This window comes from Carlito syrichta, unplaced genomic scaffold (genome assembly GCF_000164805.1).
Source record: "Carlito syrichta isolate Samal-C Ts95f unplaced genomic scaffold, Tarsius_syrichta-2.0.1 Scaffold305313, whole genome shotgun sequence".
Classification (NCBI taxonomy): domain Eukaryota; kingdom Metazoa; phylum Chordata; class Mammalia; order Primates; family Tarsiidae; genus Carlito; species Carlito syrichta.
In genome coordinates, this window is record NW_007249409.1 from 320,815 (window position 1) to 345,718 (window position 24,904).

The 24,904-nt window shown below is 42.4% G+C and overlaps 1 protein-coding gene across 1 annotated transcript in view; it reads left to right on the forward strand.

The window, feature by feature from the left end:
* Positions 1-24,904, forward strand: part of DEPDC5 (DEP domain containing 5) — a 147,362-nt gene that overhangs the window by 63,221 nt on the left and 59,237 nt on the right. The window contains exons 24-31 of the mRNA XM_008061535.2: positions 270-367; positions 10,820-10,885; positions 14,543-14,699; positions 15,662-15,822; positions 19,145-19,262; positions 20,257-20,424; positions 21,397-21,616; positions 24,103-24,236. Of these exons, the coding sequence (XP_008059726.1) occupies positions 270-367; positions 10,820-10,885; positions 14,543-14,699; positions 15,662-15,822; positions 19,145-19,262; positions 20,257-20,424; positions 21,397-21,616; positions 24,103-24,236 (1,122 nt within the window). The remainder of the gene's footprint in view (positions 1-269; positions 368-10,819; positions 10,886-14,542; positions 14,700-15,661; positions 15,823-19,144; positions 19,263-20,256; positions 20,425-21,396; positions 21,617-24,102; positions 24,237-24,904) is intronic.

Here is a 24,904-nt window from a genome sequence, read left to right on the forward strand (position 1 = left end):
AGATAGGTGATTTATGCAGCATGTTTTGGGCAGCCTCTCTGTGACTTTTGTCAAGTTGGTTATTGAATTTAGAAGAAGTTGGTGCTAAAAGTAATAAAAATCAAGGCCTGTGTTCATAGAAACAACTTTGTATGAATACCAGTGATTGCCAACCTATGTAGCTGAATATTTAGACCTGTTTTTGATGAAAACCTCTGGGATACAGGTTGAGCAGGAAAAAGATGTGATGATCTGCATTAAACCAGGTGTCTGGGCTTTGTTCTCTGCAGGCACAGCACTTCCCACCAGCCTGGTGACTGCATGTCCTTCTTGAACTTCAGTGGAACAGAAGAGCTTTCTGTCAGCCTGCTTAGCAACTGTGGTACAGGTAACCAATCCAAGGGTAATAGAGTTGGGATGTTCAGAGCAGGTGCACACCTAGAAGTGACATGGGGACCAAAAAAAGCAGGGCCATGTTTATTTTGGGATCATTTCAGCTGCAATTTTGGATGACCTATTTAGAAGCAGTGCTGTATAATGCATGGAATTATAAATGGGCTGCACATTACATTTTTAGCTGAGAACATGTTGGTCAAGCCACATTTATCACCGTTCTGTCAGGGAATCGTGATTGAGGGCTACTTAGGAAGTTGGTGTTGAGGGCACCGCCAGGGACAGAGCAGATTGGTCTCTGCTATATAGGAGCTTTGAGTTGTCAGGGGCTGGGGGTGGGGAACAAACCTATCTCCATAAAAACAGTCAGAAGAGACCCAGAGAGGGACAGTGTGGTTCCAGTTGTCACATCAGAAAAGAGAAGGTTGGCTTAGTTGCTTAGAGAAGTGAACATGCACCTCAAACTTGAACAAGTAGAAACTGGTTAAGTGGAAAGTTTAGAAGGTGAGGATTCCAAGTGGGAGGGGGAAGGAGGAAGTATAAACTTGGCTTTACACTTTCTGAAAGCACTTTTATGTCTGTTATCTCATCCTATCACTCCAGTAGAGCATAAGTTATTAAGCATATTTTACACATGGGCAACTTAATGTCCAGAGATGTAGAGTTATTAAACTAATCTCTCAAACCAGTAGCTAGGTATCCTGACTCAGACTGCTGTCCTCTATTGATGACATTATTCAGACTACCTTTAAGGACATAAGGGAAACATGAGTTTGGATCAGTGAGGGAAGATTTTGTAAAGCCTCATAGGACACGTATTGTTCAAAATGAGTGTGAGAAACATTAAAATTTTTTTAAAATGGAACTACTACTTTATGGCTTAGTGTTCCATAAGCTAACTTGAATTTCTAAAACTTGGCCAAAGGAAGGTATAGTGACAGTGAAGTTGTATAAAATCAGTTAATGATATTTTCCTTCTTTCATTGGTAGATTCATCCAACAATAATCCTAGCAGCCTATGACTAAGGTTTGAAACTGGGTTGGCAGTAAGAAAATACCTAAATGACTATAATTTTATTTATTCATTCATTTATCTTATTTTATTTTGTGATCAACCTACTCATCAGTATTTTAAATGAGAAACCACTTTGAAGGAAAGTTCGAGGGTGAGAAGATATCTTGTATCCCTGTACTCAGGGTGCTAAAAATGGTACCTAGCTGCCAGCCTCTTTTAAAGTACCTTCAGAAGGTAACCGAGGCAATGTTTCTATTGCTTTGCTAAATCAAGGAACCATTTTTAAGGAACCCAAGTTTGAGCTTCCCATGCTGTTTGGGGCAAGTTGCACCAAGAAGGACTGCTCTGGAGATCACTGAGCTATACCTTAAACTAGTTTCATTGGTGACCTGAAGCAGGGAGAATTCCAGGTCCAGAGGGTAGCAGCACCAGCATCTAGCCAGGGTAGTCCAAGAGGTTGTCCTGGGATGGGGTAGTTCAGATAGACCAGGATGAACCTTTTGGAATTTTAAAGCCCATTTTGAGGAAAAGAGTAAGATTTCTTTTTTTTTTCTGAGTAGGAGTCTTACTCTGTTGCCCAGGCTGAAGTGCAGTGGCAGGCTCATAGCCACCACAGCCTTGGCCCACTGGGCTCAGGGGATCCTTCTGCCTCAGCCTTCCAAGTAGCTGGAACTACAGGCATGCACCACCATGCCTGGCTAGTATTTTCTTTTTTGAGTTGGAGTCTCACTCCATCATCCAGGCTGGAGTGCAGTGGCATGCTCACGGCCACCTCAGAGTCGACCTGCTGGTCTCTGGCGATCCTTCCGCCTCAGCCTTCCAAATAGCTGGAACTACAGAAGTGCACTACCACAACCGGCTAGTTTTGTGAATTTATTGTAGAGATGAGGTCTTGCCGAGTTGCCCAGGCTGGTCTTGAACCCCTGGACTTAGGCAGTCCTCTTGCCTCTGCCTCCCAAAGTGCTGGGATTATAGATGTGAGCCACTGAGTCTGGCCTAAGAGTAAGATTTCAAAGGATCTTTATTTGGAGATGGTGGTAGAAGATCCTCAGGTGATACCATCATGGAGTCCTCTGAGCTGAGTGTTCCCTGGCTCACACAAATTGGAAACGAATTTGCTATGACCTGAATCCCCGTCTCAGCCTTCTCTCTCCTGGGCTCTTTAGCAATATATTTGTCTCCCTTATAGGCCTCTCTGCTTGGATGACTCACAAGTACCTCATCCTTAATGTGTTGACAACTGAACTCATATCTCCCTGTTCCCCAACCCATGCTTCCTCTTCTCCTCCTTCTTTCTTCTGCTTCTGGCTCTTCATCTCTGTTCTCACTGCTTCTATTTGGACCCCTATCATTTGTGGCCAGTATTATTGCAGTAGCCTTCTAAATGATCTTCCTGCTCTGTTCTTGCCTCCTCTGATTCATCTTTCATACTTTCACTGATGATATATTTCCAGATGCAGATCTGATCAGCCACTTCTCACATGTAAACCCTTCGGGGGTTCTTCATGGCTTGTAATGCTGGTTGTCACCTGGCTTCTGCCTGCATTTGTATCTTCACCTGCCTCTACTTCCACATGGTATGGCTTGTGAGAAAAATGTCGGCTCTAGACTCTTAGGACATGAGTCTTGTCTCCACCTCCAATGAGCAGTGAGGCCTTTGGGCCAGTTACCTAACTAATCTCTGTCTATCTCAGTTTCTTCATCTGTGAGGAGGATTGTTGTGAATATTAAATATGATGTAAATATTCAGAACAGTACTGGGCATACATGGTGAGCACTCAACACATAGGAACTATCATTTTTTTGTCTTTGTTTTGTTTTGTTTTTGAGTCAAGAGTCTTACTTTGTTGCCCAGGCAACAAAGAGCTAGAGTGCAATGGCACGATCATGGCTCACTGTAGCCTTCAACTCCAGGGCTCTGGCAATCCTTCCACTGCAGCTCCCTGAGTAGCTGGGACTACAAGCATGCACCACCATGCCCAGTTAATTTTTTGTAGAGATGAGGTCTCACTATGTTGCCCAGGCTGGTCTCGAACTCCTGGGTTCAGGTGATCCACCTGCCTCTGCCTCCCAAAATACTAGAATTACAGATGTGAGCTACTGCATCCAGCCTGTTGTTGTTGTTATTATATGAACATATTTTTACAGCCTAGTCATTGTCTGTGGCCCCTCAGAATAACCATGTCCTCATATTTCTTTGCATAGACTAGACCGTCTGTATAGAATATGCTTCTTCCGCGTCTTTAACCAGAGTCTGCCAGGGAAGCATCAATTTGGACTTTATGATTCACCTCCAACAATACCTCCTCTTTGAAGCCTGTCCTGATTGTTCCCTGTTTTCTCCGTACCCTCCCAGGAGATGTTAGACATGTTTCCACATAGCTCCTTATGTATAACCTGTTGTACCACTTAGCACATCATGATCCCACTGTTTGTTTCCATGTCAGTCTCCCTACTAGACTGAAAGAGCTTATCTTTTTTTTTTTGAGTCAGAGTCTCACTCTGTCACCCAGGCAGCAGCATTGACTGGCTGGGCTCATGTGATCCTTCCACCTCAGCCTTCCAAGTAGCTGGAACCACAGATGCATGCCACCATGCCTAGCTAAATTTTTGATTTTATTGTAGAGACAAGGTCCTGCCAAGTTGCCTAGGCTGGTCTTGAACCCCTGACTATGGACTCAGGGAATGCCCTTGCCTCAGCCTCCCAAAGTGCTGGGATTACAAGGGTAAGCCACCACGCCTGGCCAGTTTATCTTCATCCATCTTCATTATGGTGTTTAACACAATTATTGATAAACGAATTTATACTTCCAAGACTAAGCTGCCATATGTGAAAAGCATTTGAACAACTATGTGAGGCATGTGAGGGCTTAATTATATAAATGTGTTCTGAATGTTTAGCTTCTTATAGAAGATGTAGTTTCCCAGGGTTGTTTTTCTAGTCAGAGTGATTTAGTTAAGTGGGATCCTTTCCCTTGCCCAGTCCCATTATGACCTGTAGCGTGTCTTTTCAGAATCCAGAGGTTATCAGAAGGTGGTCTAAGACCACATGGAAATTGAGCTCCCATCTTTGGCCCTATACTACTTGATCAATTATGATAATGACCCACAGAAATAAATTTGATAAAATTATTCCAATTTTTATAACCATATGCATTAGCCAATTAATGGCAGATTTTTATTAGGATATATTCAGAATCTTACCTTCAGCAGTCCTATCCTGGTCCAAGGTACCATCATCTTTTGCCTGGATGCAGTAGTCTGCTATCTGATCTCGACTTCCTCCTTTATACTTCCATATTGTTTGTTGTTTAATACAGCAATTCAGAGTGATTCTTCTAAAACAAAAGTTAGATCATGAAACTTCTCTGCACAAAATCCTCCAAGGACTTTCCAACTCACTTGGAGTAAAAGCCAAGGCATTGGCCGGGCTCAGTGGCTCAGCCTGTAATCCCAGCACTTTGGGAGGCCGAGGCAAGTGGATTGCCTGAGCCTGCAGGTTCAAGACCAGCCCAGCCGACTTGATGAGACCTCATCTCTATAATAAATTAAAAATTAGCCTAGCTTGGTAGCATGCACCTGTAGTTCTGCCTAATTGAAAGGCTGAGGCTAAAGGATTGCCAGAGCCCAGCAGTTGATGCTGGGGTGGCTGTGAGCGTGCCACTGTACTCCATCCAGCCTGGGCGACAGAGTGAGACTCCAACTCAAAAAAAAAAAAAAAAAAAAAAAGCAAGGCATTGTGGTAGCTGGCACAGTCCTGTGTCACATGGCCACTTGTTACTCTCAGGCATCATCTTCTGCTTTCCCTTCTCACTTCACTCTGGTGGTTCCCCCAGATAGATCAGGCACATTCTGAATTTCAAGTCCTGTCTCTTGTTCGCCCCTCTGCTGTGTTCTTACTCCAGAGAGCATCAGGGCTAAGGTCCATATGTCTAAGTTTGCCTATGGCATTCTGGTTTGAATTTGATTTCTTTATTTAAAGAAATTATTATTATTGGTAGAGAGGAGGTCTTGTTATGCTACCCAGACTGGTCTTAAACTCCTGGCCTTAAACAATCCTCTTTCTCTCAGCCTCCCAGAGTGCTGGGATTAGGCATGAACCATGGTATCCAGCCCAGTTTGTATTTGTAGACCTGTATGATTATTAATAGTATCCCCCTTCCACTCTCAAAGGTGTCCTGGATTGAATAGTATATTTATGGCCATGTGATCCACAGTTTGCTGTCTTACTTCCTCCAGGTCTTACCTGAATTGCCATCTCAACCCCAGCACTCCCCACCCATTCTCACTACCTAATATTTCTCTGCGCAACCACCCGACATTCTAGAATTTAAAATTTTGTATTTTTTATCGTAAGCTCCATGAGGGCAAAGATTTTTGTTTTGTTCATGGGTTTATCTCTAGGGCTTCTGGAGAAGCTACAATTTCTGATGCAGAGTAATTAGTTAAATGAATGCTAAAAGCCTTCTGAGTTAGTTTTTTCTTTACTAAACAATGATTTTTTTTTTTCCTCAAATGCTTTTCTCTCTTACAAACTTGTTGAACAATTAATTTGATTCCTTTTTACAAAGACTTGGGCGGTGTTTTTCAACCTTGCATAGTTTTTTGTGTTTTTTTTTTTTGAGTTGGAGTCTCACTCTGTCGCCCAGACTGGAGTGCAGTGACCGCTCCCGGCCACCGCAGCCTTGACCTGCTGGGCTCCGGCGATCCTTCCGCCTCAGCCTTCCAAGTAGCCAGAATTGTAGGCATGCGCTACTATGCCCGGCTGATTTTTTGATTTATTGTAGAGATGAGGTCTCGCCTGCCCAGGCAGGTCTCGAACCCGTGGCTCAGGCAATCCACTCACCTCAGCCTCCCAAAGGTGCAGGATTGCAGGCTGAGCCACCAAGCCCAGCTAACCTTGCATAGTTTTGAAGTAACTCTCTTTTTAGGCCATCCTCAATTTTTATGGCATATGGTTTGCTTTCTTCAAACTCACTGAACTCTTACTTCCAGAAATGTTTATTGAACTCTAGGCACTATTCAAAGGCCTGGAAAAAACAAAAACCAAACAAACAAAAAACCTATAATACACCACCTCTCCTGACCTCAGAGAGCTCTGGCTCCTCATTCACTTGGGATTCTATTTGAAGCAGTTCCTGTGTGGGGTGACAATGATGAAAGGAAAGCCCTCTCTCAGGGAGCTTGACTTGAGTGGTTCCAGTGATACAGTGTGGTTTGAACATGTTTTCTCTGCTAAGTTAGGATATGCTAGACGAGGGAGTGCACTGTGATGAAAATGACTGGGATCCAACTCCCAGCCCTGCAGAGTTGAGCCTTTAGCCTTTGCTGAGCCTCAGGTTCTTCATCTGTGTAATCCTCACCTTCCTGCCCACTTATCCCACAGAGTTGTTGTCAGGATCTTTTGTAGGTTGGGTTCACTAAGGAGAGTAACACATTGAGTCCTTGTTTTGGGCCAAGGTGAGGTCTAAATACACAACTGTGTAACATTTTCATTCATTAAAAAACCAGAAAAGATACAGGAAAACCTTAATTGTGACCCACCTTCATTTCCCAGGCTTGAGTTTGTACCATCTGTAAGCACTCAAGCATGACTCAGATTTTCTCCTGCATTTGGACATGATTCATATGAGAGTCATGATTCACAGGAGTGACATGTCTGTGATTTTCCCCCCCGACCCTGTAGAATTTCATCTGGAGTGCTGTCAGCAGGGGTCTTGTAGCTGTACTCTTTGCTTATTTTTCACCATGCTGCCCAGTGGGGACCAGGCAGTTGGTGGGATTGGGCAGACAGTTTTTATCCCTGTTTCTTTAGTTGGACATCAGTTTAGAAGGCTTGCTAATAAGTGTCTTTCCCTTTATTGAAAGTAGATAATTTTGAAAAAGAAAGTTAAGTGGATGTCATGTTTCCTTTCTCTTTAGTGTTGGAACTCAGAATCTACAACTTGGTGTTTGCGTTGAATATTAGGTACATGTGACAGATTTGGCTTGAGAGTTAAGGTAAAAGTAAATCATAGCATACTGAAGCTGGAAGAAAGGGCCTCTGAGTAATTAATTCATCCAGGCCAGGTCAGTTTTGTTATGGGTAGGTGCTACCTCTCTAGCCAAGAGAGGAAAAACGACTTGTCTCATGCACAGGCTTCTAGATGTGGACCTGAGACTAACCTAAGAGGCTCTATATTGAATACCCCTTTTGGCTTTGAGGTTTACAACCAGATAACATGTTCATGCTTCTTAACTCTGAACTGATGTCAAAGAAGACAGAACTGAGATGACTCTTGTCATAATTGGCTCCCAAATGTTGGGTTGAATCTGAGCTGATTGACCTATGAGGACTCTCCTCTGTCATGGCAGGTTGGTGGGGCTCTTCATTCATATGCCAAAAGCAAGTCTGTTTGACTTAATGTAAGTTCCCAAAGGCAGAGCCAGTGGGAAAGGCATTGTGTTGGGCCTGGACTACAGGAAACTGTATAAGTAGCATGCTAGAAGCCCTTAAAATATTTATTTCCTTAAATTGCTTTTTCCTTAAAATGTGTGTGTGTCCATTAGAGATGGCACAGATCTACTTTTAGTCTAGGAGCCAAAGCTGGTCCAATAAGTTGAACTGTTTATTAGTATAAGAATTTCAGTTTGTTTTATAGACCATATCAGAATTAGGTTTCCTTTAAAGAACCAAAAAACTAAAAAAAAAAAAAGCCAAACAAACAGATGATTAAATGATCAAACTTAGTATCCAAACCTGGAAGGTGATTTATTTAATAATTCTTTTATTGCTCAGAATGTTTTGCAAATGCCAATTTTCGGATTGCTTTCATGCCAGTTCTCTGACTGAATTACTTCTTTATAATCATGCTTTTGATTGCATGAAAATGGATGCTTTCAACCAAGTTTTTTCAGAAAATTTTGCTCCAAATGGCTTTTGGCTATTGACAGAGAATAGATAACATTTTAACAACTAAAAACTGGTGCCCCAGATGGAGAGTCAAGAAATAGAGCATCTGTAAAGTCGAACAGAAAGAATCTAAATGCAGGTTCCACCTACTTACTGTGAGATTTTCAATAAGTTACTTAACTTCTCTGAGCTTCAGTTTCTTTATCTGTAGAAAAAAGATCATATCTACCTCCTGGTGTTGGTTTGAATGAAATGAAATACTGTATTTGCCTGATTTAAATTGTATCTTCTGTTATAATGACTAGTAATTTTTTTGTTTTTTGAGTTGGGGTCTCTGTCATGTAGACTGTAGTACAGTGGTATGATCATGACCATCACAGCTCACAGCTGCTTCAACCTCCTGGGCTTAGGCGCTCCCTTTCAGCATCCCAAGTAGCTGGGACTATAGGTGCGGGCTACCACACCCAGCTAATTCTTCTGATTTTTTGTAGAGACGGGTTCTTGCTATGTTGCTCAGGCTGGCCTCAAACTCCTGCGCTCAACAATCCGTCCACTTAGGCCTCCCAAGGTGCTAGGATTACAGGCATGAGCCACCGTGCCCAGCTGATGACTAGTAATTTTTAAAAATCTACTACAGTCAGTTCCAAAAGAGAAGTTCTAAAATTGTTTTGGCCAAGTGACATCATCTTTTAAAATTAAAATAATATATATTTATTTTAAAATTTATATCCAGTAAAATTCACCATCTTTAGTGTGTATTTCTATGAATTTTGCCAAATGCACCAACAAGCACATTGAGATATAGAATATTTTTTATCACCCCTGCTCCCCAAACTCCATTGTCTTGTCTCTTTGTACTCATCCCCTCCCCTGTCCTCTGGCAACATTGATCTGTTCTCTGTCCTTCTAGTTTTGCCTTTCCCAGCATGTCACATACATGGAATTATATAGTATATAGACTTTTGAGTCTGGCTTCTTTCTGCATTGCTGTAGTATTCCATTGTGTGGACATACCACAGTTTCTTTATCTTTTCAACCCAGTTAAAAGACAACTGGGTTGTTTCCAAGTTTTTTGTTTGTTTGATTTCAGTAGCTTTAGGGTGTAAAAATGGGTTTTGGTTAAATGGATGCATTGTATAGTGGGGAAGAAGTCTGGGCTTTAAGTGTACTCCCCACCCACACCAATGCATATTGTACCCAATAGGTGATTTTTTCATCCCTCTTTCCCTTCTCACCCTCCCCCTTCTGAGTCTCCAGTGTCCATTATACCTTCCTATATGCCTTTGTGATGTTTACAGGTTTTGGCAACTATGAATACAGCTTCTATAAATATTTACATAATTTTGTATACACTTAAGTTTTCATTTCTCTTGTGTAGATTCCTAGGAGTAGCATTGCTGGGTCAAATGGTAAATCTGTGTTAAAACTGGTTTTCAAAGTGACCATTGTGCAGTATTACCATCAATGTATAAAAGTCCCAGTTGCTCCACCTCCATGTCAACAATTGGTTTGACCATTCATTTTTCGTATTCAAATGGATGTGTACTGGTATCTCAGTGTGCTTTTAATTTGTTATTTCCCTAATGACTAACAATTTTGAGTATCTTTTTATGTGTTCATCTGCCTTTTGTATATGTTGTTTGATAAAATGTCTTCAAATCTTTTGTCAATTTTCTCATCAAATTGTTTATTTTTTTGCTCTTGAGTTTTGAGAGTTTTCTGTATACTGTGGATATATGTTCTGTCAAATATGTGATTTGCAAGTGCTTTCTCCCAGGTTATGATTTGCTTTTTCAAAGATTTCACAAAGATTTCATAAATGTTGGTTCTTGTTAGAAGATATTCAAACGACACAAAAGTATTGAGCGTAAAAAGCACAAGTTCTCTTTTACCTCCTACCCTGCCCTCCACCTGTCTTGGAGATAGCCACTGTTGACAGCGTGGTGAGAACTTTCCAATTCTTTTTATATCATAATTTTCTAGTAAATATTTGTTTTGAAAGGGACACAGTACTGATAGGTGTATTTTAAAAATAGTTCTGTTACTTATAGTCAGTAAGTTGCATTTCAAAGAATCTCCCTTTTAAAAAAAAATCATAGTTATAGGTAAAATAGTGGTTTTCTGTTAAAGTCATGAGTTTTTATGTCCTATGTTATATTCCAAAAAGCCATGATTTGAGGAAGAATATTCCAGAAGGTAAGCTGATGCATGGACTAAATTTAAATGGGCCATTTTATGTTTGCTAAAGATTGCTCTAATTAGTTGAAATGATTTTGAAATGTGTCTCTTTTCTTAAAATAAGTGACAGATTGCTTGTGTGTGTGTGTGTGTGATGGCCTCAGAGTAAAGTTTTGGCTCATTCTCAAATTTTAGATTGGTCACTTTTCTCTGATTATTTTATGTTGTTTGAGATACTTAGCCCAGAATTTGTGCTTGATTCACATTTTTATTTTTAGCTGCAATTTTGGCCATTTCCAACCACAACTGGTCAGAACTCTTTTGCAGAATGAGCCTTACAAGCTTTTTTAATCTTTGTACAGGTATGAATCCTAGGATCCAGAATAAGGATTCTCTAGAGGATAATGTATCTACCTCTCCAGACCCAAGTAAGAAGGGGCAGCTGACTGGAGAAGTGGGGGACAGGGAGTATGGTGTGGTCAGAGCATGAGGGAACAAGAGGAAACCCTGTGGGAAGAGAATGGTTTAGAAGTCCAATCTCTGGGCTATGGGTAGGTGATGTGGTGAGGGAGGACTCTGGACTCTGATGGAAAGTTGGGGGTGGTGACTGACTAATCTGTTTTGGAATATGATTCAAGGGCACGTGGGAAAGGTAACAGATTTTCCATGATGCCCTCAGTTCAGAGCTGACTTTAGCCTTTAAATGCCTAATGATGTCTTTGGAAAAAAGTTGGAAAGAAGTAACAGGCCATGACTGGTATCATTTGCACACCTGTAACTGAAAAATTGGGCTAGTTTGCATTCTTTTTTTTTTTTTTTTTTGAGTTGGAGTCTCACTTTGTCACCCAGGTAAGAGTGCAGTGGTATGCTCATGGCCACTGCAGCCTCAACCTGCTGGGCTCAGGCAATCCTTCTGCCTCAGCATTCCAAGTAGCTAGATCTACAGGCACGCACCACCATGCCCAGCTAATTTTTAAATTTATTGTAGAGATGAGGTCTCGCCAAATTTCCCAGACTGGTCTTGAATCCATGGGCTCAGGCAGTCCTCTCACGTCGGCCTCCCAAAGTGCTGGGATTATAGGTGTGAGCCACCACACCCAGCCTGTTTGCATTCATTTTGGCCATCTTTGTCAATTTAAATAGCTGTGCAGTAAGAGAACATCTAAAATCTACAATAACAATATAGCGGAAAAAATCCTACCACCTGATAAACTTTGTTTTACTTAGCTATGACCAGTGACCAGTGAATATACATCACTGAGTCTTTTTGTTTCCACTCATGGGGTTAACTTATAATTCTTTTACTGTTTCTTCAGATCTCTCCTGTTAGTCATTTGTAATGTATAATCAAGCATATTACTATATTCTGGTTTGAATAATGATTTAGTATTAATTACCATTTGGATGGTTTCCTGTCTTTTAGTAGTAACATATAATGAGGGTATAAAACGTGGTACAGTGGGAGTATTTTTTCCTTTGGTTCATGTCCTTAGATTATATTCCCCAAAATATAGTTGCAGGTTGATTATTTTCCAGAGAGCTGCCAACAGTGAATAGAGGGTCTTGTTTTTCTATAACCCCAGCATTGGGTTTATTACTAGTGTTCATCATTATTTTAATGGTTCTATGGTAGAACATCCTCAGAGCCCTTCTTTTCAAGGCCTGAAGTTACTGGGTTAAAAAAGAGGAAACACTCTTTTCCTAGGGATGGAACATTATTAAACCTAGAACTGTGGAATCAGATGCAGTGTCTCATGTAATCCTAGTACTTGGGGAGGCCAAGGTGGGAAGATCCCTTGAACCCAGAAGTTTGAGACCTAGGCAAGACCTTGTCTCTACAAAAAATTTAAAAAATTAGCCACGCATGGTGGTGCACACCTGTGGTCCCAGCTACTCAGGATGCTGAGGTGAAAAATCACCTGAGTCCAGGAGGTCAAGCTGCAGTGAGCTATGATCATGCCACTGTACTCCAGCCTGAACAACAGAGTGAGACCTCGACTCAAAAACAAACAAAATATAACAAAAAAACTTAGAATTGGGAACCTTTCTCATCATGGAATTTTGGACTAAACATTCAGGGTTAGATATCCAAATGTTCATTATGCAGGTACCCTTGTTGATGAGGCGTGTTCCGTACCCCTGGCAGTTTTACACTACTGCCAATCCCGTGCCGCCCCCTGACAGTTTCCCACTACTGCCAATCCTTTTCTTATAGTATTACAATAATTGTTCAAGGTCCACTTAACATTTGAATTCTATGTGTCTTGGTGTATGCCCAGCAGAAAATATTTCTACAAGGTTTTTGTAAATCTAAGGGTCAGAAAACTGATGAGGACCAGAATGATCTAAGAAGGCATAAAGATACAATTGTCTTCTGTTTCTGGCTTCCCCACTGTGGATTTGATTAGGTCTCTATCTTCTGTTCCTGGTTCTAACCTCCTTATCTCACCTCCTTATCTGCCATATAGGGAAACTGAGGTGATTAATTAGGCCATTCTGGCCTATGTTTTGGTGGGTTTTTTGTTTGTTTGTTTGTTTGAGACAGAGTTTCACTCTGTTGCCTAGGCTGGAGTACAGTGGCATGATCATGGCTTACCGCAGCCATGTACTCCTGGGCTCAGTTGATCCTCTTGCCTCAGCCTCCTGAGTAGCTACAGGCAGACTAGAAGTTATTTGGGTTAACTTCTGGAACTACAGACATGTACTCACCATGCCAGCTTATTTTTTATTTTTTGTAGAGACAGGGTCTCACTTTGTTGACTAGGCTAGTCTCAAACTCCTAGCCTCCAGCGATCCTCTTGCCTCGACCTCCCAAAGTACCGAGATTACAGGCATGAACCACTGCATCTGGCCCTGGCCTATCTTTTGGATTCTTGAATTATTATTGAGTTATCAAGACCTGTGTAGATCTTGGAATTAGACCTGTTGCAGATTAAATCATCCTCCCCAAGTCAATAGTGCTGCATGGGGCATCTTCCTGCTATGACTTTGCACATACATTTTCTTCATTGATATGAAGGCTGATGAGGCAACAGGGGCTATACCATATTTTAAACTGTATAGCCCTGTACAAATGTAAGATGTATGAATATCCTGCTCAGGTCTCAGAGTCAAAGGCATGGAGTTTTTCTGCTTCATATTGCTCTTTCTTATAGAGATTTTAAAAATAATCTACACTTAAATTACTTAATTTAAATTTGCACTTAGATTACATGCCCAGGAGATATGTATTGATATCTGTAGGCTTTTCTGGTTTTCACAACTAGGGATGCCACTGGCATCTAGTGAGTTGAGGCCAGATATGCAGCTCAACATCCTACAATGCCCAGTTCAGTGCTGCGCTACAAAGAATTACCAAGTTCAGAGTATCAGTAGTTGCTGAGGTTGAGAAACCTTGTTTACCTGAGAAGCAGGCAATTCTAGACAGACCCCTGGGTCAAGCCCACTCTGCTGATGGCAGTTTTCATTTCTGGATTGTTAAACTATGTCTCTTAAAGTTCTGGCCTTGGAACTTTTCCTAGACTTCCTTACTTGATTTTTCTTCCCACCCTTTTGGATCTTTTGCTTATTTTGCCATTCTGAAAGTATTCCTTATTTCTGCTACTATATGCTTTGCTCCCAAATCAGGCTGAGCTCCCCCCTCCCCTGCTCCCCAGCCACTCTGCAGTCCTTGGGAGAGGCTTGGGCTTGAGCCTTTTGTCTGCTCTTGGAATGTTGATTTGCTTTGACATGTAACTCTGCCTGCCCAGCAGTAACCTCACCTGCATTGCAGCTATAGCTCATGATCAGCAGAAAATGAAATGTATCAGCTGTGAATCCCATTTGCATGATGGGGTTAGATAAGCATGTGCAGTGCATTGTCTAACAAAATCTGTTTCTCTCTCTTTCTCCCTCCCCTACCCCTTTTCTCCTTCTCCCTCCCTATCCTGGCCATTTTATTACCTTTCACCATGAACTGTTTCCCCAACCCTTCCCTCCCTTTCCCCACCTGCCCCACCCCACATATCAAACCTGCCATGGTGATCACATGTACCTTTTCCCCCTGTTACATGAGGCAGTTCTGACACTGTCTGCTCCCCCTGTAGTGCCAGGTTTCTGTTGCACAGTTGGAGTGGATTGGAAGTCTCTCACTACTCCGGCGTGCCTTCCCCTCACCACCGACTACTTCCCTGACCGCCAGGGCCTGCAGAACGACTACACCGAAGGCTGTTACGATCTCCTCCCTGAAGCAGACATTGACAGGTAGTGTCAGAGAAAAAGGAACTCAGCTTGGTTTGTGAGGGTTCCAGGTATATCCCAACACATGCACCAGAACCCTGAATTTTCAAACCTGTGTCTTCTTTTTATATTTGGGAAATTATATGATGCAAGAACTGTTAATTTCTTCAATGTTCTATTGGCATTAACAGTGTCTCCTCATTGATCTCATATTTTCCAATGCAATTAGTTCGGGCACACTAAATCTGATCTTTTTGTGCATTTAATTACCTGCCTTCTCTGGTAGTGGGAAACTGCCAGGGGAGGGAGGGTGGCATTGGCAGTTGAAGGAAACTACCAGGGGAGGGAGGGACTCACCTCATCAACAGGGGTACCTGCATAATGAACATTTGTATACCTAATCCTGAATTGTACCCCACATCTTTAAAATAAAGAAAAAAAATTATAAAAAGGAAGGAAGAAAGAAAGAAAGTTGGAAGGAAATTGGAAAAAAAATTACCTGCCTTCTCTTTCCACCTCTTTGAACTGATCATTTCTCCCAAAACTAGTTTACAAATTGTTAGTTTTAAGAACTGCCATAAGGCCGGGCTCGGTGGCTCAGCCTGTAATCCCAGCACTTTGGGAGGCCGAGGTGAGTGGATTGCCTGGGCTCGCGGGTTCAAGACTCGTCTGGGCAACTTGGCAAGACCTCATCTCTACAATAAATCAAAAAAATTAGCCGGGTGTGGTAGTGCACGCCTGTAGTTCCAGCTACTTGGAAGGCTGAGGTGGAAGGATTGCCGGAGCCCAGCAGGTTGAGGCTGCGGTGACCAGGAGCAGCCACTGCACTCCAGTCTGGGCTGCAGAGTGAGACTTCAACTCAAAAAACAAAAGAACTGCCATAGAATGGTTATCAGGGATGAAGCAAAGGAGATGATGGGACTGTGCACTCCTAAGTGTCAGTGTCCCAGGCTAAACATTCGTGTGAGCAGTCATTGTTTTTTTAGGAGGGATGAAGAAGGTGTACAGATGACAGCCCAGCAGGTGTTTGAAGAGTTCATTTGCCAGCGTCTCATGCAAGGCTACCAAATCATAGTGCAGCCCAAGACACAGAAACCCAATGCTGCTGTCCCACCCCCGCTGAGCAGCAGTCCACTCTATAGCCGAGGTGAGTCTCCTTGGATTTATTTATTTTTTATTTTCTATGAAATTTGTAGGAGTAGGTGTTCAAGGTACTCAAATTTAGGAGTGATTGTTTTCAACACAGAGTTTTGCTTTCTAAATTTTACTTCATGGGAAGAATAGTCTTCGTTAGGTGCAGATTTATCTTAAGCACTCTCTTTAATTTACAACTCTTCTTTTAAGGAAATGGATACAAAACCAAGTTCAGGTATGATGCAGCCTGGCTTGGACAACACTCAGGATTAGCAGGCTGTGCTGAGCTGTGCTGAGCTGTCAAAGTGTATAGTGAATATTCTGAATCCAGAAAACTGTTTTTAATTGTTTCTAGTATAGTACCTGGTACACAGCAGGTTCTCAGATGTTACCTAAATTCAAGGTTTACACTTGTTCTTTTTTCCCTGTTCTGGATTCATCTTTCTTTTCTTTATCACTGAATCTTAGTCACTTGAAGTAGAAATGGGCACCTGTGAATGGCAGAGGCTAATAAGTGACAAAGAATCAGTGACACTAATTGAATTAGAGCCAGGCCATGGAGAGCTCTTCTGAAATAAGCTGAACAGAGAGAATTAAGTGCAGGTACTTGGAATCAGAAAGCAGTAATCACTTGCTGGAATAATCAATAACTATCTTAGTTTCCTGCTGCCTCATTATTGCTAATAAGACCCCACTCCCCTAATCACCTAACAAAAACCTCAGATCATCTTTGACTCCATTAAACTCTGGTTGGAGGTTTAGAGGAATGTGGACCTGTTTGAGGGAGATTAGTGGTCATCCAGTCCAGGAACAGTTATTTACAGATGGAACTTTGGACTCCCTTGGTTTTTCTTTGAAAGCCCCTTGTGACATTTATCCCATGTTGTCTTCTGTTCATATTTCAGACCTCACTAAATATTAACCTTTTTGAGCACCAGAACTATTTCAAATGAATCTTTTTTATCTTCCATAATGGAAACCACATTGCCTGGCATACAGCAATATGGGTTAATAAATACATGAATTTATTCATTCACTCCTTCATTCAAGAATGTCTTTGAAGCTCTTACTCTGGGACAACTAGGAGAAGCCTTAATAGCCTAGTGAAGAAAAATAACGTTAGTCAAACTTTGAAATATAATTACATGATGTGATGAAGACTGTGAGGGAAAAGTCAAGGGACTGTGAGAATAGTTAATACAGGGCCTAATCTGGTCTAGAAGGTCAGGGACAACTTCCTTGAGGAGTTGCTGTATGAACTTAGACCTGAAGTATGTGCAGGGATTCTTGGGGGCAGCAGGTTGGGAATGGAAAGAGGGAGTAGAAGGGAAGAGCATGCCAGGTGGAGGGATTGGTCTGTGCAAAGGCCCTATGGCAGAATGCATTGTGACACTTTTTGGCCACCAAAAGGAAGGCTGGTATGATGGAACATAGGGAGTGAGTCAGAGATGTGGGCAGAGATGTCAGGAGACCCAGGCCTCACAGGACTATGTGAAAGATTTCGTTCTTTACACTAAGAGCAGTGGAATGACTTTGCCTTTAGTGTAACCAGCTCTATTCAGCCTGTTGGCTGTTCTCTGGAATAGCTGGTCAGTGTTTCAGTGGTCCATAATTCCTCTTGTGTCCAGTTCTGTTCCATCTGATTCATGATCTTCGTATCATGGCTATTGGCCAGACTCTACTTGCCTGACGGTATTGTACCCTTTCTGGTTATTTTTCTCCTTTGATAAGTTTTTTGATAAGTTTTCTCTTAGTTCTGTAGTAGTAGAAATGGTACCATTGTTATCATGATTATTGGAAAAGTTGCTATTATAATGGAGCCTGTGCTACTTGCTCATCATAGATTTATTGAATACTGAATGTGAGCCAGGCCCTGTTCCAGCAGGGAATTGAACAGCATTGGCTCCATCCTCAGAGTTCACAGTCTGTTGGGGAGTCAGATGTTAAACTGGTAAAACCACAAGTATATATTTGATCAGAGATTGTGGAGAATACTGTGCAGGATAAAGACAGGAATAACTGAGGCACACCTAATTTAGAATGGAGTATCAGAACACCATACTAAATGCTTATGAACATTATCCCATGATAATTGTCTTCCTGACGGCCAGCGGGGTGTTTATTGCATGAATGAAGAAATGCTTGGATGGGGGCATGCCCTATTCCTAGTTGCAGAAAGATAGACTCAGAGAGATTTACAGCCCAAGATCAATTGCTGGCAAGCGAAAGAGCTGGAGTTAACTTGGGTTCCCCTGAGACGAAGCCTAGCCTGTTTCTTATATGCGACTGGCCTGCTGCTCCTTAGGCATCATTTGGGAAATTTCCACATTCACAGTAAAGATTCTTTCAACCTCTGCCATCCTGTCTCCGGCCACTGTGTGACTGCCTTTCAGAGCTGAACAACAGAATTGCATTTCTAGATCAAGGGAATCTTGACTTGGCTTGGTTATACTTTGAGGCACAATTTTTACTCTCTTGAACACTTGTTTCCTTGATTCCTCTTTATTTTCTTCTTTCCTCTGTTCAATTAGCTAATAGTTTTTGAATGCATACTCTGTGCATGGCACTCTGTCGGGTGCTACTGAAAATATAAGGATAAAAAACATTTGGACTCTGGCCTCCTAAAACTTTTAGCTTATAAGGGTGTGAGAGACACACACAGAAGAGGCTACAAACAAGGTAGAATTCAGACTGCTGATGGGGTCTGACATCTTTTGGGAGGAGGTTGCATTCAGTGTTGACTTTAAATTATCCAGAGGATTTTGTTGATGTCCAGGAAGAGATGGCAGAGGAAGCAACATGAGCAAATGTTTAGAGGAGGGAAATTTCAGCATATAAATAAGTGGTCCTTTAAGACTGAAACTTGGCATAGTTGTGTGAGAGTAATGGAAGCTAGGGCCAGAGAGCTAAGGTGGCTGCCACCCTGGCATGAGGACCTCAAGTGCCAGGGCAGGTAGTTTGGGTTTGGATAAAGTGGCGTTCCATTTTAGTTCCTCAATCATCTTTTAGCTCATTAATATTTACTCCAGAGTATTCCTCCTCAGAGGATGAAGCATCAGGTTGTTCAGCTTTGAGTGTGCCATTTAGATGCTATGCTCATCAGCTCCCTCAGGCTCCAATCTGCTGCTTTTTGGGTTAATAACAAAAATTTGCCAACCTCTGGACAGTTTTTTTTTTTTAAGTAAAGAATAACTTTTTTTCTTGAAACTGTCCCTCAGAAGAAAGTGTTGCCTTTTCTGTTTCTCCTTTTCTGAATCTACGTGGATGAGAAGCAATTCCCTGTTATAAGAATGAGTCTCAACCAGATGGAAGAAATTCTTATCTTTTTCTATTAGGCCTTGTGTCCCGAAACCGCCCCGAGGAAGAGGACCAGTATTGGCTGAGTATGGGCAGAACTTTCCACAAAGTGACACTGAAGGATAAGATGATCACAGTGACACGATATCTTCCCAAGTGAGTCCTCGGATATTTAAGGCCTTTAGTTATTGTCCTGATTCATATCCACATACTATATTATGTGTACCGTACATAATTCAAACTGAGGAAGTTGAGTGTTTGATTTTTCTTTTGGACTTTTTGTTTTGTTTTCTAGGGTTATTTTAGGTTTATAGCTTATTTACATCCAAAAAGGATTTAATTTTCATCTTATAATGTTTAGCATGATTCATAATAAACCAATTAAAAATAAAGCATGAGCCAGGCTCGGTGGCTCAGCCTGTAATCCCGCGCCTTTGGGAGGCTGAGGTGAGTGGATTGCCTGAGCCTGCGGGTTCGAGACCCACCTGGGCAGCAAGACCTCATCTCTACAATAAATCAAAAAATCAGCCAGGCATGGTAGCGCATGCCTGTAATTCCGGCTACTTGGAAGGCTGAGGCGGAAGGATCGCCGGAGCCCAGCAGGTCGAGGCTGCGGTGGCCGGGAGTGGCCACTGCACTCCAGTCTGGGCAACAGAGTGAGACTTCAACTCAAAAAAAAATAAAAATAAAGCATGTAGCTGGGAGCGGTGGCTCACACTTATAATCCCACCATTTTGGGAGGTGGAGGTGAGAGGATTGCCTGAGTTCAGGGATTTGAGACCAGCCTGAGCAACATGGTGAGACCTCATCTCTACAATAAATCAAAAATTAGCTAGGCATGGTGGCACATGCCTATGGTTCCAGCTACTTAGAAAGTTGAGGCAGAAGAATCATCTGAGCCTAGCAGGTTGAGGCTGCGGTAGCTGTAAGCATGCCACTGCAATTAGCCTGGGTGACAGAGTGAGACTCCAACTCAAAAAAAAAATTTAATTTATTAAAAAAAAATAAAGTATGTAAGGAGAAAAGAATGAAAAAGTTTAAAAAGATCTGGAGGTTTCTATTAGAAATTTCTAGTGGGATGAGTTGGTTACTATAGTAGAGGATTGAGTGGGGGGAGTTATTTTTTGAACTTTTGCCCTTTATTTTCCAGGTACCCTTATGAATCTGCCCAGATCCATTACACCTACAGCCTTTGCCCTTCCCACTCAGACTCAGAGTTCGTCTCCTGTTGGGTGGAATTCTCCCACGAACGACTGGAAGAATACAAGTGGAATTATTTAGATCAGTATATCTGTTCTGCTGGCTCTGAGGACTTCAGGTCAGATAGCAGGCTTTGGCTTTCCATCCTTGGGTGTATGTGTATTTTAACATTTTCTGTCCTTTTTTTCTGATGGCAAAATGATGTGGGTTTTTTTGTGTTTTTTTTGAGTTGAAGTCTCACTCGTCTCCCAGGCTGGAGTGCAGTGGCACACTCACAGCCACCCCAGCATCGACCTGTTGGGCTCTGGTGATTCTTTCACCTTAGACTTCCAAGTATTCAGAACTACAGGCATGTGCTATCTTGCCCAGCTAATGTTTTTTAAATTTATTGTAGAGGTAAGGTCTCACTAAGTTGCCCAGGCTAGTCTCAAACCCATAAGCTCAGGCAATCCACTCACCTTGGCCTCCCAAAGTACTGGGATTGTAGGCTGAACCACTGAACCCGGCTGATGTGTTTTTTTAAATAACTGAATTGAAGTATATCACTGGGTTAAAAACTCAGTGACAAGATGAATAGCAGTGATGACTGCACAATTTGGAAGTACTTAATGCCACTGAGTTGTACATTTTAAATTGGTTAAAGTGGTAGCTTTTTTGTTATGTATAGTCTACCACAATTGAGAAAAACAGAACTGAGTGATGATGTGCCCTTTGATGTAAGTGTCAGTGCAGATTGTGTTCTTAACATTTTCTTCACTAGTTGGCTGGTAGCTTTGTTGTGTCTCATTCTTAATTTTTAATTTTTATACATGATTTATGATTGTGATGGTGCAAAGTCACGACTTCATTGGACTTGAGTGCACAGAAACATTCTGACATTGCCAGAATTAAAGCAAAATCAACCTTTATGGTCTTTCTTCAGAACTTGTGATTTCACAAAGCCATGAGCTGTAGCATCAGATAAACCTGTACTCATAGGCAGGTGGACCCATGGACTCTCACAGGCCAACTCCAGAGAGAGTTCACTGGGAATGCTTTCATTATCTCTTTTTCCTCACCACTACTCTATGTTTTCCTTGACCCTCTATAGCTTAATTGAGTCTCTGAAGTTCTGGAGAACCCGCTTTCTGCTGCTGCCAGCCTGCGTTACTGCCACCAAGCGCATCACAGAGGGGGAGACCCACTGCGACATCTATGGGGACAGGCCCCGTGCAGACGAGGATGAGTGGCAACTCCTGGATGGCTTTATCCGCTTTGTGGAAGGTTTGAACCGAATTCGCAGGCGGCATCGCTCTGATCGCATGATGCGGGTGAGGGCCCCTTGTATTTCTTGGAGACTCTACCTCATCTAGGATGCAGGATCTCCTCTCAGGGACCTCTCATTGGCCAGTTTATTTCCTCTTCAACTGCCCAACATTTATCTTAAGTTCAAAATAGTAGCCAGGTGTGGTGGCTCACATGTAATCCCAGCACTTTGGGAGGTGAAGGCAAGAGGGTTGCTTGAGCCCCGGAGTTTGAGACCAACCTGGGTAACTTGGTGAGATCTCATCTCTACAGTAAATCAAAAAATTAGCTGGGTGTGGTGGTACGTACCTGTGATTCCAGCTACCTGGAAGACTGAGGCAGAAGGATCACCTGAGCCCAGCAGGTCAAGGCTACAGTGGCTTTAAGCATGCCACTCCAGCCAGTGAAAGAGTGAGATTCCTACTAAAAAAATTTTTAAAAAATGTCCAAAATAATGTGTTCTTTTTAGATGAAGGGGGAGGGATAGGGTGCAGACAATGACTGGGTGGTTTTCCATGGCTTAAAGCCATCCCTCTCTACCTGTGTAACCTTTTGAGGCTGCCCTGTCTCACTTAGCATAATACTTTGGGATTCATACAAGTTGTTGTATGTAGTTCATTCTTATTTATTTATTTGTTCGTTTATTTATTTTTTATTTTTTGAGGTGGAGTCTCACTCTGTCACCCAGGCTGGAGTGCAGTGGCACGCTCACAGCCATCCCAGCATTGACCTGCTAGGCTCAGGCCATCCTTCCGCCTCAGCCTTCCAAGTAGCTGGAATGATAGGCACACGCTACTATGCCTGGCTAATTTTTTGACTTTTTGTAGAAATGAGTTCTCACCCAGTTTCCCAGGCTGGTCTTGAACCATGGGCTCAGACAATCCCCTCACCTCAGCCTCCCAAAGTTCTAGGATTACAGGCTTGAACCACCATGCCCTGCCAGTTCATTCTTTTTCATTGCTAGGACATAGTATTTTGATGTGCTCCCCAAATGCCATCCACTTGTCAAGTACAGCTGTTTATGTAATTTGGTGCCGAATCACTGAGTAGAAACTCTCAGGAGGCTAACAGCAGCAGTACTTCCTTACTCATGTCACTTTTAGAGGTTCCAGCACCCTTGTGCCTCATTTCAATCACATACTACCCAACGGGGAGGCTGAGGCTTATGGGGACTATGGGAGATGTCTGAGGCCACCAGGCTAATAGGGAGCAGATCTGGGAATCAGCATGGTTTCTCTTTTTATTTATTTATTTGTTTGTTTGTTTGTTTATTTATTTTTTGAGTTGGAGTCTTACTCTGTCGCCCAGACTGGAGTACAGTGGCCGCTCCTGGCCACTGTAGCCTCAACCTGCTGGGCTCCAACGATCCTTCCGCCTCAGCTTTCCAAGTAACCGGAATTACAGGCATGGATATGCTATCACGCCCGGCTGATTTTTTTATTTATTGTAGAGATGAGGTCTCACCAAGTTGTCTAGGTGGGTCTTGAACCCACGGACTCAGGCAATCCACTCACCTCAGCCTCCCAAGGTGCGGGATTACATTTATTTATTTTTTTAAACTAGCATGTGGTATAATTGACCTGTGGGGTGTGTGTGTGTGCATGTGTGTGTGTGTGTGTGTGTGTGTGTGTGTGTGTGTGTGTGTGTGTGTGTGTATACACAGGTCTATGAATTTTAAGAAATGTATAGATTCATGTAACCACCACCACCACAATCAGGATACAGAATCATTCCATCACTTCAAAAAAGCTCCCTCATGCTACCCTTTGTAGTCATATTCTCTACCATTCTCTAACACCTAGTAACCACTGGCCTTTTCATTATCACTGTACTTCTGTCTTTTCCAAACATCACAGAAAATGGAACCATACACTGTGTAACCTTTTGAGGCTGCCCTCTTTCACTTAGCAGAATGCTTGGGATTCATCCAAGTTGTTGTGTGTATCCGTAGTTTGTTCTTTTTAATCACCAGGCCGTGTTTCATAATCAGCTATGTTTTTATTTTTTGTTTTTAACCTCAAGTTCAGTATTCTTCCTCTCACAACAGCTGCCTTTTGTACACAGCATCACTTATGGTTAGAAACATTTTCAGGAGAACTTGGACAGTGGAAAGAACTTTGGTTTTGAAGTGAGGTTATTGGAGTTTGAATTTCAGCTCTAGTGGGATTTGGGGTAAGTTACTTAGTCTCTCCGAACCTCAGTTTCTTCTTCTGTAAGATGGGGCTAATGTCATTTACTTCATAGAGCTGTGTTGAGGATACAGTGAGATGATGCACATAGGATAAAATGAGATGATGCAAAAAAAAAACATGGTTGTTTTTAGTCCGTGAACATTTAGAACCTTCAATTTGAGTGAAAAAGCAGATTTCTGTCTTTTATTGAACATTGAAAACCTGTGTTCTTCGACTCTGTTAATAGGGTTCCCAGGATGCAGCAGCAGACGCTGGGGCATGAGTGGCTTCTGCTAAAGGAATCTACTCAGAGTGATGACCTTGTCTCCTCTTCTCTTTAGAAGGGGACTGCCATGAAAGGCTTGCAGATGACTGGGCCCATTTCCACACACCCTCTCGAGTCCACTGGCCCCCCGGTGGGGAAGAAGGGAACCTCAGCTCTATCTGCCCTGCTGGAGATGGAGGCCAGTCAGAAGTAAGTGTCTGGTTGGAGAGTGACTCACCCCTACCCTGCAGGCCCTGAGGGTTTCAGTGCCCTGCTCCTGTGAGCAGGGTGAAATATGATTTCCTTCTGTAAGGAGCTTGTAATTAAGAAGACATTTACCTGAAAAGAAAGCTAGGCTAATATCTGATAACATGAAATAGGCTCAAAGTGATAAACTTATAGTCTGGGGCTTAATTTGAACTATAGACACATCTGGTTTGACCCACAAAGTGTTTTAAAATAGTTGACCAGATTTTTTTTTTTTTGAGTTGGAGTCTCTGTCGCCCAGACTAGTGCAGTGGCCGCTCCCAGCCACCGCAGCCTCGACGTGCTGGGTTCCGGCGATCCTTCCGCCTCAGCCTTCCAAGTAACTGGAACTACAGGCGTGCGCTACCACGCCCGGCTGATTTTTGATTTATTGTAGAGATGAGGTCTCACCAAGTTGCCCAGGTGGGTCTCGAACCCGCAGGCTCAGGCAATCCACTCACCTCAGCCTCCCAAAGGCGCAGGATTACAGGCTGAGCCACCGAGCCCAGCCAGATTTTTTATTTTTTATTTTTTCAATTTTTTAATTTTAATTTTAATTTTTTTTTGAGTTGGAGTCTCACTCTGTCGCCCATACTGGAGTGCAGTGGCCGCTCCCGGCCACCGCAGCCTTG